Source organism: Esox lucius, chromosome 21, assembly GCF_011004845.1.
Source record: "Esox lucius isolate fEsoLuc1 chromosome 21, fEsoLuc1.pri, whole genome shotgun sequence".
NCBI lineage: Eukaryota > Metazoa > Chordata > Actinopteri > Esociformes > Esocidae > Esox > Esox lucius.
This window is the reverse complement of record NC_047589.1, coordinates 26,627,539-26,646,553: the sequence shown is the minus strand read 5'-3', so window position 1 is coordinate 26,646,553 and position 19,015 is coordinate 26,627,539. Positions and strand designations below refer to the sequence as shown.

The 19,015-nt window shown below is 38.9% G+C and overlaps 2 protein-coding genes across 4 annotated transcripts; one reads left to right on the top strand and one right to left on the bottom strand.

The window, feature by feature from the left end:
* The first annotated feature begins 1,101 nt into the window (after positions 1 to 1,101).
* On the top strand, positions 1,102 to 11,795 carry LOC114840502. 3 transcript variants are annotated; one of them, XM_029124263.2, is made up of 11 exons: positions 1,102 to 1,351; positions 1,488 to 1,537; positions 3,780 to 3,872; positions 4,225 to 4,389; positions 6,281 to 6,432; positions 6,534 to 6,670; positions 6,779 to 6,872; positions 7,032 to 7,355; positions 7,652 to 7,820; positions 7,924 to 8,045; positions 8,993 to 11,795. In XM_029124263.2, exons 3-11 carry the CDS (start codon positions 3,788 to 3,790, stop codon positions 9,305 to 9,307), a joined length of 1,563 nt encoding a protein of 520 aa, XP_028980096.1. In that variant the 5' UTR covers positions 1,102 to 1,351; positions 1,488 to 1,537; positions 3,780 to 3,787; the 3' UTR covers positions 9,308 to 11,795. The 3 variants fall into 3 exon arrangements, with proteins under 3 accessions (XP_028980096.1, XP_028980101.1, XP_028980097.1); XM_029124268.2 differs by lacking the exon at positions 1,102 to 1,351 and having other exon boundaries at positions 1,389 to 1,537; positions 6,356 to 6,432; XM_029124264.2 differs by lacking the exons at positions 1,102 to 1,351; positions 1,488 to 1,537 and adding an exon at positions 2,555 to 2,589.
* Positions 11,552 to 16,981, bottom strand: spag6 (sperm associated antigen 6). The gene is made up of 11 exons (XM_010890149.3): positions 16,785 to 16,981; positions 16,556 to 16,651; positions 16,297 to 16,463; positions 15,955 to 16,138; positions 15,641 to 15,846; positions 15,313 to 15,486; positions 15,077 to 15,229; positions 14,385 to 14,576; positions 14,110 to 14,226; positions 13,707 to 13,852; positions 11,552 to 13,541 (listed from the first exon to the last, which is right to left on the bottom strand). Exons 1-11 carry the CDS (start codon positions 16,807 to 16,809, stop codon positions 13,478 to 13,480), a joined length of 1,524 nt encoding a protein of 507 aa, XP_010888451.1. The 5' UTR covers positions 16,810 to 16,981; the 3' UTR covers positions 11,552 to 13,477.
* Positions 16,982 to 19,015: the final 2,034 nt, after the last annotated feature.

Below are 19,015 nucleotides of genomic sequence, written 5' to 3'. Positions count from 1 at the left end.
GCCTTTTCACATATGGTGTTTTTTATTTATAACTTTGTGAAGAATTTTGACAAGTGAGAGTGATTATCACACACTGCGGGGACTCACACTCACACTACCAAGGTGTCAAGTCTGTGTGTGTGTGTGTGTGTGTGTCTGTGTCTCTGTGTCCGTGTGATGTGTATATTAAATCCTTTGTTTTTTACAGACGTTCAAATGTGAAACAATTCATTATGAATTAATATGGGGTAAAATGGAGGAAAATATTAATTTTAGAAAAGGTACGTTTCCCTCCTCTATTGATTAGATGATTAAAAAAAGTTCCATTATTAATTATTTAAAGCTTAAGCATATATAGTTATGTATAACTTTTTATTAAATACATCAAAATATGTAAACCAAACTAATATTGTCACTATTCTTTTATATGTAGGCTATATGAATGTATATATACAAACATTTTAACCCTTCTGTTCCTCGTTCAAAACCATACTTTTTGACTTTTTTGGAAAGGAAAGAAAAAGGTGCAGTGGTCTCTTAATCTTTTCCTGAGATGTATATACACACACATATATAGGCCTAATAGTATAGAATAATCTAGTATAACTGAATTGAATAACTCCTAGATGATTTGGAAATTATTAGGATATTTTAATTTAGGTAGCTTACCAATGGCTGATGGTCCGAATGTTGTCTTATTGAAGAGGGAAGCCAGTGGCCCAATACACACGTAAATGCTTTCTCAACCAGTGTATTTGTTATCTTTAGTCTCCCTTAATGGCAGATAGGCATTTATATATCTAATGAAATAATCATACAAATATGTAAATTAAGAAATTGGTTGACTGACATCATGGGCTAGAGCCAACCCCTCACTAGTCTGTAATAATCAGATTAGCCTTGTGACATAATACATTTGGCTAAACGTGCACAAACTGTGATATTCCATGCAGTTTTTGTTCACATAGCTCTCACACCAATATGTAATAGTTTCAGAAATGAATGGTTTCAGAGCATTATTTTACATTTGTTTTAATGACAGGATAAAAAGACAAATGATAAAACGAAATTCTTATTTGCAAGTTCCTGTAAAAAATATACAAAGTAATAATAGATAGTACACAGCAAAATATCCAGTGTAGTTTAGAGTTGTTTTTATGGTGTTAATTTTTCTGAGTTAAAAAGTGTTGATTCTGGTGTTGATTTGAGTGGCATCAACACTTCCAGAGTGAATCAGTGGTCGGAGTCAGCGTAATTACAGCGAGTTGACATAATTGACACTGGTGATGAGTTGATCTGATTTCCGGTTTTTGCACATCGTTTCCTTTTTGATTAATGGCGGATGATCACGAGGAGAGGAGAGTTCAAACAGGTATCATTTTTAATAACCACTTAAGTTATTACCAATTTTCATGTTTAATGTTTCTCACAATTCAGAATAATGTTAGTAGTACGTTTATCAACATTGCCTGAGTGCCAACTTTATTTCCTCTCATGTACGACGAAAGACCATCGATAGGATCTCGCGGCCGTTTTGCTAGTTCGCTGGCAAACTGAGGTAAGATTCACAAAAGTTAATTTTAGTTAGCAGTTTTGAATAAGTTTTCTTATATCTTAGAATCTGTAAAAGATAACAGGATATAGTCTGTGATTTAGCTTAACGTTAACTTAAGTGTTTAATGAGGCAAATAACAGCATCCACCCAATTTGATATCACTGCCGTAACCATAACCTGTCGTAACCCTTCTTGAGGGCGGATTTTTTGAATCATAACGAATGTGGAGTTTGACGTTTACGATCAAGCTTTAGATCACTGTATTTGTGTATTATGCCCTGCGTTTGGATCTTTTTCTTGCAAATAATGGATTCTAAAGGTTTGGATTACATCAAGCTAATAATATGTATGTATTTTGTGAATATATGTTGTGTTGTGACGTTAGTGTATTACCATCAGACATGGGGGACTCGAGTCACAATTTTCAGGACTTGTGACTTGCTTGATTAAAGTATGAAAATGACTTGACTTTGACTTGAGAACAAATTACTTGAGACTTGACTTGACTTGAAGTGGAAGACTCGACAATGACTTGAACTTATAATAAACAAACAGCAATAAAGGTGGCTTGGGCATCTTTTTCGGATGCCTCCGGAACGCCTTCCTGGGAAGGTGTTCCGGTCCCGTCCCACCGGGAGGAGACCCCGGGGAAGACCTAGGACTCGCTGGAGGGACTATGTCTCCCGGCTGGCCTGGGAACGCCTCGGTGTCCCCCCGGAAGAGCTAGAGGAAGTGTCTGGGGAGAGGGAAGTCTGGGCATCCCTGCTTAGACTGCTGCCCCCGCTACCCGGCCCCGGATAAGCGGAAGAAGATGACATGACATGACAAACAGCAATAAAATTAATATATCTGTTGTGACATCAGCACCACTAATCAGCGTATGTGCCTTTAACGCTGCACAATTCAAACCGCGCCAAACATGGCAGACAGTAACGTTAATCGAGCTCCACAAAAAGGACTTTGAACTGGACCGTGTGAATAAAAACAGATTTGCCAGATGCAAAATATGCAACAACGTCGAATTTCATTCGTCATTTTAAGAACCAGAAGGGAAGGTAAGAAAGTCATCTTTTTATATTCAGTTTCACCAAGATCTATAACGATTAAGTTACTAATGTAATGAATTAATCTTTTGTTTGTCATAATTTGGCCGTGGTTGCATATGTTTTTTTTTTCTTGTTAGAAATGTGACCATTATCATTACTGAATACGTCTGGTAAATAGATGTAAGGGAATTTGACTATAACAGTTGCATAGCCTGAATTTTTATGTTGATGGGCATCTTAAAATGAGCGGGCATGTATATTATTACACGTAGGCTATAATGTCTGTATTAAATGTGCGCGTTTTAAAGTGTTTGTGAACTCCGCATGGAAACTAAAAAGCATTGTGCTTACACCATAACAGTTAACTTTACTGCATGAAAGGCTAACATGAAAGGCTAACATTACTAGCACCTAAATATTTCGAAGAGTTTTTTTTTTTTTACTCATACAGACAAGAATAATTACAGCGTAATTACATATTAGGCAGTTTTTCAGTCACACTAATTAGTTTATAAGGTTATTATTATTAGCCCTTATTACATGGATTGGCTGAATTCCAGTGCAGAATGCGTGTTATTTCTTGATAACACCGTTGCCATGAAAAACAGCGCGTTGCTATGGCCGCAGCAGGATTCTAACCAGAGACGGAACGGACTATTTTCTTTAGAGGAAGCAATACAATCGTTTTTAAATCAATAAATTCCTTTTGAAATCAATATTTTGTGTAAAATTATTGATTTATTTGGTAGGTAGCCATGTAATAAGCAGGATAAGGTATAGCGAGGCGGTTGTTATAGCGAATACAACCCGTTTAGGCTGATTCAAGATCCATCCGCTTCGTCCCCCAAAAACATTGTACCGCGGAGGAGAAAAATATTTGATTTTGAAATCGAGCTTCGCAGCGAGCGCACGTCAGAATCAGAGGACAGTGTGTGTGTGTGTTCATCTCTTTAGTACTGTGACTTGACTTGAAACTTATAAGGACTCGACTTGACTTGCTTAGGGTGAACCCTTGACTTGCTTGATTTATCTGAACTGTGACTTGAGACTTGACTCGAGACTTGATGGTTAAGACTTGAGACTTGCTTGGACTTGACTGTGTGTGACTTGTCCCCATCTCTGATTACCATAAATAAATTATTGTGATTATACTTGTCTTTCTGTTGTTTTTCTTTATATATTTTTTTCTTGACCAACAGCTTTCATCATGCTGGTTAAAGTTCAGTATCAAGGTGTAAAGAAATTTGTGAAATATCTCAGCGATTCTACGTTCCAAGATTTTCTCAATGAAGGTAAGAAGCTTAGAAATGTAGTCATACAGAAATATGCTTATAGTATAAGCCGACTCAAGTACACAGGGCTTGTGTATGTTAACACTTTACAATATGGTCTAATTTGTTGAAACATTAATGCAACTAATTTTAGTATTAGTTATTAAAAATATAACCTTTGTTTAAGTTCAAAGTGCATTTATGTTAACAGATAGGCCTACAACTTTTGATTTTTATAATGTATTAGAAAATGTTTACTTTTTTATGAACATAAACAAGTGTAATTAACAAAATTATTGTTTATTCTTAGTGCATGGTGACTAACAAAACTTTATTTATATTTGTTTATGCTGTTGTTAAAATTACTTTTCAGTTAAGGGCAAATTTGGCTTAGCCAGAACTGCAGCTCTTCAAGTCTTTGATGACACCGACACCAATGTGGAAGAGGACATCTTCCATGAATTGATCGAAGGCAGTCCACATTTATGCCTAACTGTAAGATGTCCGGAAGAAAATATTTCTGCCGGTTTGTCTGAGGGTAAGTCTGTAATAACCATTGAGACATACTTTCGAGGACTCCAGTGTAATTATCCTGGGGACAAAATGCATGTGGGTCAGAAACGCATTTACCTTTAACAGACACTAATACAACAAGGGATTCATCACGAGTCGGCAGTAACATGAGAGGTGCTAATCATGCAAACATTGTCGAAAATAGTCCAGGCTACAACATTAGCAGGATACAATTAAGTGTTCACTTATGAGTTTTTAGCAGTTTATTGAATATTGTCACTGATTTGTTTGGGTTAATATATAAAACGGGGAACATGAGTTTGAGATCCAGTGATGAATAAGTGGACAAAAGGTTCTGGTATAGTTATATATATATATATATATAGTGCAGTTAGATATAGCAAAATGAGAACTTACAAGGGTGTATCTTTACAATTTTTATTTTTAAGGGTTAGTTCACCCAAAAATTAAAATGTCATTAATTACTCACCCTCATGTTATTCCAAACCCGTAAGACCTTTGTTTATCTTCAGAACACAAATTAAGAGATTTTTGATGAAATCAGAGATAATGTGCAGCAACGTAATTACCACTTTCAAGGCACAGAAAGGTAGTAAAGACATTAAAATAGTCAGTGTGACTCCAGTGGTTCAACTTTAATGTTATAAAGTGACTAGAATACTTTCAGTGGGCAACTACTTTATTCAACAATATCTCTCCCATGGCTTTCCATTACGCCATCTAATTAGTAAAGGGCAGCACAGCACTGGGCCTTGAAAGTTGCAATTATGTAGCTGCCTATGGATGGTTCAGAAAGCTCTGATTCCATCAGAAATATCTTAAATGGATAGTTCGGCCAAAAAATACTCATCCTCATGCCGTTTGAGATACATATGTCAATCATTTTTCAGATGAACACATCTTCAGTTATTTAAAAAAAAATTCTTGGATCTTTCAGTGGTTATAAGAAGTTATAAGGGGCCACCTCCAAGTCCCAAAAATGTAAATGCTTCCTTCCCAAAAGTATTCCATCCGGCTCCAGGGGGATAAATGAAGGCCTTCCAAGGGTAATCTGTGCGGTTTTGTCGTAAAAATACAAATAGACATATTTAAAACTTTATAATGGAAAATAACTGGCTTCCGGTAGTTGTTGACGGACGTTCACAGGAGATGGGTCCTGGAGTAGGACGTAGCGTAGGAAGCGTTGTGACGTGAAACGAACGTGACAGCGCAGAGAGCAAAATAAAACTCTGTTCAATACCTGCACCTGTTTTGTATGTTTTAAGGATAAGAACCATTGTTATTGCCATATTGTTTGTACATTAATATATGTTCAATAAAAAAATAAAAACTCTGTTTGTTCCACGTCACAACGCTTCCTACGCTACGTCCTACGTCATACTCCAGGATCCAGCTTCCGTGAACAGTTACCGGAAGCCAGTTATTTTGCTTTATAAAGTTTTAAATATGTATATTTTTACAACAAAACCGCACGGATTACCCTCGGAAGGCCTTCGTTTATCCCCCTGGAGCCGGATGGATTACCTTTGTGAAGGTTGCAAGCAAATTTTTGGGACTTAAAGGAGGTGGATCCCATAACTTCTCATTATAACCACTGAAAGATCTAAGACATTTTCTAAAATAATTGAAATTGTGTTCGTCTGAAAAATTATTGCATCTCAAACGGTGAGGGTGAGTAAATCATGGGTTTAATATCATTTTTGGCCAAACTATCTGCCTTTCCGAAGATAAATGGATGTTTAAAGTAATGTGGGTGAGTAATTATGACATTTAAAAAATTTTGTTAAACTAACCCTTTAATTTTTATTTGTGATGGAAAATGATTGCTTCAGAAGAACATTAGATTTTGTTTGATTTAATGCCTTAAAAATTATGTTTACCTTTTTTCTGTCAAGAGTTTTCACCGACAAGAACCTCAACCCCCAGCACATGCACTGACACTCTTTCACTCTCTTCAACTGACCATGAAGAGCCCGAGAGCGCAGTGGAAAATCAAACAGCAATGGTCAGCAACAGTTTTAACATAGACGCTGAAAAAGCAAAACGGGTATGTATGCATGTTTTTCCTTATGGTTAACTTTTCCCTATATTTTCACCATTTTATTAGTCTTCATGTGTTCAACTGTATTGTGGTCAATGTTTAATCAGACTGTCCAAGATGCACTGGAAAAAAAATCTGGTGGTGAGGAAGTGCTTGAAGAATACCAGACAACAAAAACTTTAAAGCACAGCACCAGACGTCAGCTTGTTAATATTGTTGTCAGTCACATGACAGAAATTCATGGGTAAGACTTTAAAGCACAAATGCAATAAAACACACAGCTGTCAATTGATGTAGAAAACAAGACTGTTGACCATGACTATATATATATATATTATTTTTTAAATTGCAGGAGGATCCCCACCCGCAAACAGCGGGAAACTTATGCTTTGGGCATTATTTCTCTCTTTCCTAGCCTGAAAGACCCATTTTCAGCAAAGGGCTATGTAAGAATCGTTTGTATTGATGTACTTGAATTACAATTTAGTTTGACATGTTATATGCTCCTTTTTTTGTGGCATGTTATAGAAGTGTCTATTATTATAAATTGTATATAACATAATGACATAATTTGTTCAGATTAGTGTTCTCGTCTTTTTTGACAGGAGCATTTCTACGATCCGGAAAAGGGAACGGGGTTCATCTCCTGGCGCCTTAAAACTTTGTCGAGGAAAAATCCAAAACGTGTTCGCTTAGAGATGTCTGAAAGTGGAGGACCAAGTCGACGAAGGAGGATAGATGATGTGCAACAACTTGAAGGAGATGCATGCAGAGAGGCAATTTCTTTCCTTGTCCACACAGCTGATGAAACTGAAGTAATGCAGAAGATGAAGGAAACTTTTAAGCATAGACAAGAACTGGTCCATAATCCTGACCGATCAGCTGACGTCCTTGATGTTTTCCCAAGATATTTGGATGTAAAAGGATTGGTAAATAAAACTTTTATTCCACTTTTCAAAGATTGTTTTAAGTGTATTTTAGAAATGCCTGCTTTTGTTTAATCTTTAACATAATTGCTACTTTGAGTTATTTGTTCATATATTTATCACTCTTGCTCGTACATGCCTTTCAGACATAGTGATAGACTAAGAAATCATGAATGTGTATTTACTTGAATTCTTTCAAAGTCTATCAAAACATGCACACTATCTATTTTAGTGGTAAAGGATAAAACAAAAGTCCCAAGTAACCTCTCAGAAATCTTGTTAATATGCTTTGTCATTAGATAAATCAGGACTTTGCTCTGCTGTTCAATGCTGGAACATCCAACAAGTTTCTTAAGAGGTGGGAGACTGCATTCAAGCAAAAGATCATCAATGAAGCCAAGTCTCTTACTTCAACAGCAGAAATTCGGTGTCTTCTCAATGCTGCTGGTGGACAAGGATCTGAAAATGGTTGGCATGATTTGTGAGGATGTTATAATTTAATATTTGCTTTGGTTTCTTGCTATTGTGAGCACTAAGGCTTTTTTTTTATTACCCCAATCTACTCATTCAGATTGGGACAGTGACATGTCATCTGTACTGCTGCTGTTGCATCTTCTGCCTCCTCCTCCAGGGAGGAAGAAGACTAAGATCAGTCCAACAGAGGCAATTGACAGACTTGTGCATTTTCATAAGGTAAAACTCACAATGCTGTTTCAAAGATTTGGGTTATAAACCCTAAAATGCAGTGGTTTTCATTAATTGTCTTTGGGGACTGAAGCCTCTGCACATTTTGTCTCTCTGTCCTGACACGCATAAGAATAGGTTAGCTCACCCAAAAATGTCACCCTCAGGTTGTTCCAAACCTGTATACATTTTTCTACTGCTGAACACAAAGATATTTTGAAGAAAGTTTGAAGAAACTAGCCACTTTGGGCAGCCATTGACTGTCATAATACTGTTCTTTTCCTATTGTGGAAGTCAATGGCTGCCCAAAGTGGCCTGTTTACAAACTTTCTTCAAAATATCTTCCTTTGTGTTCAGCAGTACAAAGAAATGTAAACCGGTTTGGAACAAGTTGAGTGTGTGTAAATGACATTTTCATTTTTGAGTGAACTAACCCTTCAGTCTAGTGTATGTAGCTCTTACCTAATGAGGTGAAGATCTGAAACAGGTTAGTATAATAATTGAGACATGCAACATGTGCAGAGTTGTTGGTCAGGACCAGGATTGAAAATTGCTTGCATAATGTGACAGTCTAAATGTACCTTTTAAAATCTCTAACTGATTGCATTCATTCACTTGCATTATATTGACCTACAGCTCCATTTAGAATTTCCATTTACAACTCTTTGTTCTAATGAAGTAAGTCAGTCACATAGCTTGGTTTGGCTGATACAAAAATGTTGTTGGTGGTGGGGGGTGTTCTTTTAATGTTTATCCTTTCATTGTAATACACAAAGTAACTGGTTTTGACAGGCACATATTGGGTTAAGGTGTGTCAGATATTTTATTTTATTGATTTTAATTCTATTTTAGTTCATTTAAATGTGAGGAAGTTAACAGTAGCATGTTTAATGCATTTATTATTTCACATTGTAATTAGTTTTTTTCCCCTGTTTGTTTAATCTAATTTTTTTCAGTCCTGCACCAGTATTGAAGGCCATCTCAGTGGGAGGGAGGGCCACCAGCCATTTCTACTGGGATCAGGAAGGATCAAGGGCAGGATCGATCACTTTTACGTTGTTGTGGACAAGCGTCTTATCCCTTGCTCTGGAACCAGCTCCTTAAGTGCCTTTGATGAACTTTTCAAAGTTCACTATGTCTTCAACTTGTCCTACGAGGAAGCCCTGGTCAACTTCTTTACCTTCCTGCAGACCACAGTTTACAACATAGACGTTGGTCTTTCAAGTGAGTCTCCCAGAGTAAGGGAACTGCGTGCAAAGCTTTTAAATTAGTTTAAATGTTGAAGTGTTTCATTTGTAAAATTTTGCATGGAAACAGCCACTCTTTGATAGCTCATTTAAGAGTCACACACAGTTTCTATCCTTCGTTAAAGTTTAAGTTGTTGTGTGCGCAAGATGGCTGTAGTCGGCAGTTTTGCTCCTATTCTGGGTTTCGAAAGCATTTGATCCGTTTTCATGCTGTTGATGGCAATCCCGCTTTTGATTTGTCTTCAGGTGAACAGTCGTCTCAAAATGTTTATAATAATCAGCCAAGTTCTTTGTTTGTTGGAGAAAGTGATCCCCAAGTTGCTCTCATTGAGAATGTTACCTTTTCCAGGAGAGAGACTGTAGATATATGTGCTTCAATTGTAGCCAAATTACAGTGCAGTGGAGTAGCCAATAGCTTGGTATCATCAGTTGTTTCAGACCTTGAGGACCTCACTACAGAAATGCATACCCAAACTCGTCAAGATGTGATTTCTGTCATTCCTCCTAATAACCCTGTCAGATCAGCTGTCGAAGAAAGTTTAGCTCATTTTGAGAGTCCCTTTTCCATGTTCAACACCGAAATTAAAAGAACTAATTATTTCATTGACAAATGGGGTGTTGTGGAGCCAGTTGAAATTGTGCTTGGCATGAGATACGACATGAGGAGAAACAAAAAAACTGGATGTTATGATCAGGTCCCAGTAAAAGATACATTCGTGTATGTCCCAATTTTGGAAACTATAAAATTTATGTGCAGAAATTTAGATGTATGTACTCTGCTGACAGAGTTTACAGGAAGGCAGAAATCCCATTTTGAGGACTTTTGTGATGGAAGTTACTTCCAGAGTCATCCATTATTCTCAAAACATCCCAGTGCTTTACAAATTCAGGTGTACTACGATGAATTTGAAACCGCAAACCCTCTTGGTTCTAAACGTGGAGTACACAAGGTTGGTGCTCTTTATTTTGTGCTTCGAAATCTACCACCCAAATTGAATTCAAGACTGATGAATATCCATTTGATTGCTCTATTTCATGCGCAAGATGTAAAAAAGTATGGATTTGACCCCATCCTGGAACCATTGATTCGTGAGATAAAGATTTTAGAGACCGATGGAATTGAACTACCCATATCAACGGATAGGGTTTATGGAACAATATGTCAAGTAATTGGAGACAACTTGGGGATGCACTCAATACTTGGGTTCATAGAATCATTTAGTGGACATTACTCCTGTCGTCTATGTTTAACTGAAAAGGCTGATATCCAGTTAGTTTACAATGAGGATGATGTTAGAGTTATTTTGCGTGATCGTTCAATTTATGAACAGCACTGCAGTGAGTTAGAATCTGACCCTCAACTTAAGTCAACACATGGCCTCAAAAGAAAGTCGACACTAAATAGTCTCCAGTATTTTCATGTTTGCCACAACTACTCTCTAGATGTAATGCATGATCTCCTAGAAGGAATTGTGCAATTTGAAATGAAGCTACTTTTTGAGTATCTTTCAGAAAGTTTTGTTACACACAGTGAATTGCTCTCCAGAATATATTCATACGATTATGGTTATTTAGAGAGAAAAAATCGTCCCACAAAGGTTAATCTAGAGCATAGTGGAAATAGCATAGGGCTCAATTCGATCCAGGCACTCTGTCTTGTCAGAAACATTCCATTGCTGTTTGGTGATCTCGTGGGGATAGGTGATAAAAATTGGCGTTTGCTCCTGCTCTTACTTCAAATTCTAAATCTGGTGTTTTCCCCTTGTATTTCTAAAGGTATGACTGTCCTCCTGAAGCATTTAACAATTGAGCACCATGAGTTATTTAAAGAGTTGTATCCACAAAAAAACTTGCTGCCCAAACACCATTTTATGGTGCATTATCCGGCCTGTATTCGCAAAATTGGTCCGTTAGTCCACATGTGGAGCATGAGGTTTGAGGCTAAGCATAAAGTTTTTAAGAATACACTAAAGAATTTCAAAAACATCACCAAATCTCTGGCAAAAAGTCATCAGATGTCAATAGGCTATCTTTGGGAAACAACACCATTCAGTCAAGTTGTGTGCGGACCAATGAAACCATTTTGTTGGAGTGATGTTGAAGATGGTGAAAAGTTGTCAGGAATGCTGGAGAATCCAGTACAAACAAGCATGCTTTCCATGAGCTGGGTTAAACTAGATGGGACAGAATATAGACCAGACCTCATTGTATGCAATGAAATTGAGAATGAAATTCCTGTTTTCAATCAGATTCGAAAAATACTCTTCATTGACAGCACTGTGTATTTTATTGTCGACAAACTTTTCACAGAAAGATTTTCAGAACATTATCATGCATTTAAAGTAGAGAGATACTGTGAGTTGGGTGACCTTGTAAAAGCCAAGAGCTTGAAGTTCTACAGGCCTTTTGATCTGCAGTGTGTATATGGGTCAGATGATGGGGAGTATATTGTACCTTCCTTTGTGTTGGTGTAATTGTTTAATCTGTTGTTGAAAATAAAATGTCAAACTGATACAGCGTTTTGACTTATGCACATTGCACATGTTTTTTTTAGTCAAAATACCAATTACACTTAAGCAGGGTTTGTATGAACACTAAGTGTGGAAATAAATCTCTTGGTGTTGAGATATTGACACACCTAGTGTCATTTCAACACTAACTTGGTTTAAATGAGGGGGGTGAAACACTAATGGTGTTAACAGTGAACACTTATAGTGTTGTTTTTACACTAAGCAAGTGTAAAAAAAAGTAACACTATTTAAAGTGTTATTTTAACTCTATTTAGTGTGGACCTATATAAACTCCGAAAAAGTGTTAATTTCAACACTGTGAGTTTTGATTTAACACTTTGAAATTTGCTGTGTACAATAATGTTGACCTTGTAGCTTAAAAATTGGTTATTGACGTTTTTTCTTTTTACTCCTCCGGGTCTTTAACAAAAAGTTTACTAGGGTCTTGTTTGATCAACTTTTTCTGCTTAAGGTCACACGTTAATTATTAATCAAAATGTTGCTGGGGATTCGAACTAGGAATCTTTCGGTTACAAGTAGCCTCAACGCTGTACTGCTAGGCTGCCAGCCGCATAAACGGCAGCGAGCCTTGCATTCCAAACCGTTCTTTCATGGGACATTCTCGTTCGGCGTAGGTGATTTTGCGACCGTCTCATCCAACCCAGTTGCAAATATTTCTATTATATTCTATAGCTAAGCGCAATATTCTGGTGGTCCAGTCCTATAGCACAAATCCTTTAAAAAATATCCCCACCTACATGCGTGAATAGCAGGCTCACATATTTTGCACACCATTTCAGTGTTTAGACACACTCCCAGATACACTAACCATATTTTAGCGTAAGTGCAATCTGGAGTTAAAGCATTGAGGGACAATAAACAAAGAGGGGGTCGCCATGTGCGCCGCAGCTGTCGGAGAAAGAAAATGTGAGATGCCCGCTATCTCACACCGCCAGGGGGTAGCAAAGTGCTGTTTACAACTGCTCGGGATCTTCGCTGTGCAAAGCCTGCAGTAGCACGACATCACAAAAGAAACCTAAAGGCACCCCTCAACCACATTACGTCTCTGGGACCAAAAACTACACGATGCATATATTTCCTATTAATAATAATTAACTTCCTGACAAACAAATGAGGAGTAGTTTATACGTTAACATAAGATACAATTAATTATTCTAAAGACACGGTGAACAAAGATGCAGATGGTTTCGCCAGTCTAAAGGAAATAGCTAATATTTTAAGGTGGAAATACTAACACAGCAGAGATCTTGTCAAATAGCCTGTAAGCATTTATTTTAACTGAACAGTTTTAAAGTGGTGATGGTGTTAGTGAGATTACATTTATTATATATTTTTTATTTACTTTCTAATTTGCCCGATTATTTTTCTATAATAAAAAAACAAGAATTCAGTCGTGTAATTTTTTTAACACCAAACTATATATTCAGTGCTTGCAAGTGTACACTTTTGAGCAAACTAATGCAGTACATCATTCCTCTTTACAAATGCTAACATAGACTTACACAGCGATGAACAAACAATGTACTGGCCAATGGCACAAAGACAATGATAAGAGAGTTTTTTTTTTTTTTTTACATAGGTCTGATCCCCACATATTTATGGATGGGGCGGTGGTTTGAATCACTAATGAAAAGAGCCCATATCCGCCAACCAGACCATAAGTTCAGACAGGCTGGTACTTGTCTATCCGCTCCAGCAGGGTCTCTGAGTAGCCCGGAGAATAGTATCTAGAGTAGGACAGAGTAGGACACACTGAGGTCATTCAGGGTGGTAGACACAGACACAATATATGAATCTGTTTTAGTAAATTAGTAATGTGTGTGTGTGTGTGCACGCACGCACGTGTCAGATGAGAGGAGTATGCGTAAAATCTCATGTCTGTGTGTATATACCTGACTATCTCCTCTGGGTAACAGTTGTTGATAGAGTTGATGTACTCCTGCAGGGCAGATCCAACATCAGCCTTAATCTCCTGAACCTTCTTTAGGCCTCCGCTGGTCACAAACAGACGACGAGCCTTGCTGTCATGGGGAAGCACCTGAACCGGGTGAGAAGAAGGGAGATAAGGACAGGGCTTTGCTGTCACGGCGGACAGGCTGAGGATTGAGGGAAGACGAGGCGTAGACGAAGGAATTCTTTTAAGGTGCAGAGAATAGGTGTCCATTTTAAAATTGCACTTTAAAACGGAACTAGCTTTAGAATGGCCTAGGGTATCAATATATTGTTAGGCCTCGTGGATCCTTTCTGTGACATTTACACAGAGGCCAATGGAGGTGCTTTTAAAGGTTCCCATACCTTGCTGAACTGGTAGACGACGTGTTTGAGGATATTGCTGGGAGCTTCGTAGAGCAGTGGCTCCAGAGCAGGCAGATGCGTGCATTTCTGTAGGATGCTCTTCAGGGCCTTTTTGGCCTGGAGGATGGGGGATGGAGGTTGGAGGGCGAGATGCAAAGACTCAATTGTTCTCGATACACAGCTTATTGTCTGCAGCGGTTAGGATCGTTCACAAATGTTCTGCATTGGTACAATCAGTCAACTGAAGACGTTGACCTATGACCTGTTGAGCCTACCTTGATCTGCAGGTCTTCTGAGCTGTCCGGGTCCATATAGAGGGCCAGCAACTTGGGCAGGACGTGAGCCGCCGCTACGGCCCTGGCGTGCTCCGGGGTGTGGCGGCCGATCTGGCCAAATGCCCACACCGTGGCGGCCTTGATGTGATCTTCTGACTCCTCAGACAGACAGATGGCCAGCTGAGGCACCCCCTGCAGGGTGGGGGGGCGGGGGGGGGGGGGACAGTCATTGTGAACAGGGACAAAAAGAGAGTGAAGACCTTGAAGAAAGTATGCATGCACGCAAATATACACTTTGTGGACATTGCACAGCGCACACAGAGGAGAGAGTCAGGTACACACACAGACATGAGACTTCACACACACTGACATGAGACTTCACACACACAGACATGAGACTTCACACACACAGACATGAGACTTCACACACACTGACATGAGACTTCACACACACTGACATGAGACTTCACACACACAGACATGAGACTTCACACACACAGACATGAGACTTCACACACACAGACATGAGACTTCACACACACAGACATGAGACTTCACACACACTGACATGAGACTTCACACACACAGACATGAGACTTCACACACACAGACATGAGACTTCACACACACAGACATGAGACTTCACACACATAGACATGAGGCTTCACACACACTGACTCGCGCACACACACCTTAGAGACGATGACAGCCATGGCTAGGTTTTCCGAGTGAGCGGCCACGTATCCAAGCATCATGATCCCCGGTAACCGCACGCCACCTTGACATTCCCCCAGGTAGTCAATCACCGCCGCCACTCCACCAGTGTTTACCACCAGTTGAGACAACTGCACACACACACACACACATTTAGGCCAGGTTAGGGGTACCGGTGAATATACGTTTTGTACATCTGTGTGTGTGTGTGTACCTCAGGAGTGTGTTTAGTGATCTCTCTCATCAGCGTGGTCACGTTCTTCCTGACGTACTCGTCAGGGTCTCGGAGGCAGACCAGGATCGAAGGGAAGATCTCTGCCTCCACAACCATCTCAGCCAGGTCCACTGAGTGTTTACTGATCTGACTCAGCGCAGAAAACACCTGCCTCTGGAGGAGACAAGACAGAAGACGTGGAAAAAGGAAGTGAGGAAGGGGAGACAGACGGAGGAAAGAGAGCAGCATGCAGACTATACAATAAATCTGTAACCTTTCCGGTTCCGAGGGTAGGCCGTGTTTTGGTCCAACAATGCCGCCCGCTCACCTTAAGCTTGGCATCGGGGTTGAGGATCATCTGGGACAGGTGTGCGATGGCCCCAGCGTCCACCACGGTCTGTGCCAGCTCAGGGGAGTGTTTGGCGATGTCACTCAGGGCAGAGGCAGCGATCCGTTTCAGCGCCACCTCTGGTTCCTGGATACACAGAACCAGCAGGGGAACTGCCCCAGCGTCCACAACGGCCTGAGACAGGTCTGAACATAGAGAATACGATGGGGTGGGGGGGACAGGGCGAGAGTCTGTGTGTCCACGTCCTAACATACCATGAATGTGTGTATGTGTGTACTACGGATTGTCCTTACGGCCGTTATGACGCGCAATGTATCCCAGAGCCCAGGCCGCCGCCTCCTTGACCCCGGGGTCAAACTCCTCGAGGGAGATGACCAGAGCGTCTAGCCCTCCACAGTCCACTACAGCCTGGGCTAGAGTGGGGCTGTGTTTGGCCACTGCACGCAGGACAAACGCTGCCGCCTTCTTGTAAAACCGCTACATGCGCACACACAGAAGGACAAAACACTGAACACACGCCTGCCCGTTTGCTCTTATGGGTGAGTTTCGTGTCGTGAACGGACCTTTTACCAGTGGAGTAAACACCACATAGGGTAATTAAGGGAGTGTATGTAGGTGTCCGCACAAGCACATACATTCTGCTCGGCCAGGGAATAGACGAGCTGTGGGAGAATGTCTCCTTTGACTACGGCCTCAGCCAGATCGTCGTTGTAATTAGCCAGACGTCCGAGGGCCAGAGCAGATGTCTGCTGGATGGTAGGAACGATGTCTAGCAGCAAAGGCCTCAGCAGGGACATCACACCTGAGGGATAGGGACATGAATTAAGGTCGGAGAAAATAGGTTATTTGTTTGACAGAAAAGATACAGAAGTATTTAACCAAGTCCAAGCTTACCGGCATTTTGTAAAGTTTCAATGTTTTGCGGTCTGGTTGCAAGCTCAGCAACAGTCTGTACAAACTGTGTCCTTGCTTTCTGGTACTGCTCAAACACTAAAAGACACAAATGAATTATCCACTAAAATTAAATAATAATAATAACTGGTGTTAGTCAAGTAAAATTTGGTGTTGCTCTTGAGAAACTAAATCCAGCCTTGAAAAATGTGTGAAAACCTGATGATGTTACCTTGTAAAACCTGGCGTTGACTCATGACGACAATTAGATTAAAATATATATTTTCCCCAAAAAAATATGTAACTGTAACAATGTTAGAAGTTATTATTGCTAATACAAGTTATGGTTGCATGTTTGTTTTCTTTAAAATAGCGCTGTAAACAGTGTGGGTAAAGCGTCTCCGCGGATCTTGCATCCTCAAGTTTGGGTTAGCGTGTTACTGTTGCCCTAGCAACAAACCGGAAGAAAACTGAGGTTCAGCGCATGCTCCCTTCTGTTTCTGTTTCCTTTGCTTTCCCTTGCTCGCGTCTTCTCTCTTAGCATCCTAGAGACCAACTGGAGGTCAGAGAAAAAGGATCTCCGTGTTTGTCATCCAATGTGTTTGAAGAGGTGAAGATAGATATGCAAGGCATTGAAGACGCTTTCGTCTTTCTTTCTCTATACTGAAGGAAGCAGCATATCATGTTAGTGGTATTCGTGCTCTCTATCTGAAATTAATTGAAACACCTTTGCGCACAATTTACGCAAAAAACGCTAAATCAGTCTAGTAAGGCTACTTTGAATATTAGAATGGTTAACGCGAACGTTGAACAAACGCAAAAGTCTGAAAAAAAACTAAGATGTCAGATCAATAGATTCAACCTATATTTTACACAATATGTGTTAATTTTTATATAGAGAGATAAATTACACCATACGTATCACAAACACACACACATAAACAGATGGAATGAGATTAATACATAAATACATAAGGGATATACAAACCAATATTATTTAACAGCTACATTTCAATGTTGTTTTATTATCATTGAAAACATTCGATTTATGTTTGCAATATTGTTTCAGGAAAAGCAACATGTGTGTGCTTTTACATCAGGCCCGATGTTTGTCAGTTCCTGTACAGATTTATTAAATTACATATATTTATTATATTTTCAACAAACTAGTTAATCTACATATTAGTCAGATAAGGAATTCGTGGATAGGGACTTTAACGAAAATGCCATTCATAAATGAATAAAAAAATAAAAAAATAATGACAATCAAATTACCTCAGAAATTACATTTTAATTCATTTCTATACAGTTTGTCGATTTGCTGAGAATAATTGGCATATCTATAGTTTACATCTACAAGGATCTGTATGCGATTATCTGACAGTAGTTATCTGCATTTATCAAACATTCCTTAGAAACAGTCACATCCAACATTGCAGGCAGCCTTGAATTTTTTGTTGTTGCAAGAAATGCTATTCAAAATAAATAAGCTACATTCCAAAACAAAATGGGCAAATTATATTATTCCATATTAATAGAATTCTTGAGAAAACACTTATTTCTGTAATATACCCCCCCCCCCACCCAAAAAAAAAATGTATACCTCAAAATTAACAAAAAAAACTATTCTTTTCAAAAAAACAAAATTAAATCTGCCTTAACTTCATGCTTTTAGCTACAGTCACATTCAATTAATATTGTCACCCCTGATTAAATAAATAAATAATAAATCAAACTGTATTATTTTAGCCTATACTTATACAATTGCTCAGAAAAAAAAATATTATTCTCACAAAACAACAATAACTGTCAAATTAATTAAATGTATTTACAACCGGAGTTATTATTAATAAAATAAAACAATATTAAATCTCCATTAATATTCCGCTGAGGACATGTCCAGATTCACTGGGTTATAAAAATGTACGTAACCCATATCAAATTAATTTGTAGCAATTACTAAGACGCTAACGACCAGTAGAACGGCACACCAGCCGGGTAGAGGACGCAAGAGGCACGTAAAGAAGAGTTACCGAACTTCGTTGCATTTCGGGGTCACCAAAGTCTGACAGTTTATAGCCAGAGACCACCTTCCCGCCAAAAGGTTTTTGAATGGGTTGCTAGAAAACATGTTTTATTAAATACAGAAAATGTATATCAGTTTGTTAAACAGCATTGGCACTTTGGTCAAATGAAACGCCAATAGAGGTCTTTGGTCATGGACTTAGGTGACATTTTTAAATGATTCAAAGTTACTGTCTATCTATTCATTACTATCTATCGAGTGATTTGATGCTGGACAGTAAAAACGAGTATTTAAGTAAAGTAAGTAAAATTTTGTTGAATGTTTCTACCTCCGTTTTGTCTGTTTGACATTTACGCCTGCTTAATTATAAATACATTATAGCTCTTATTCAGAGCGAATTAAAATGTGTTAATAATGGGTTTTACTACCTTGAACAT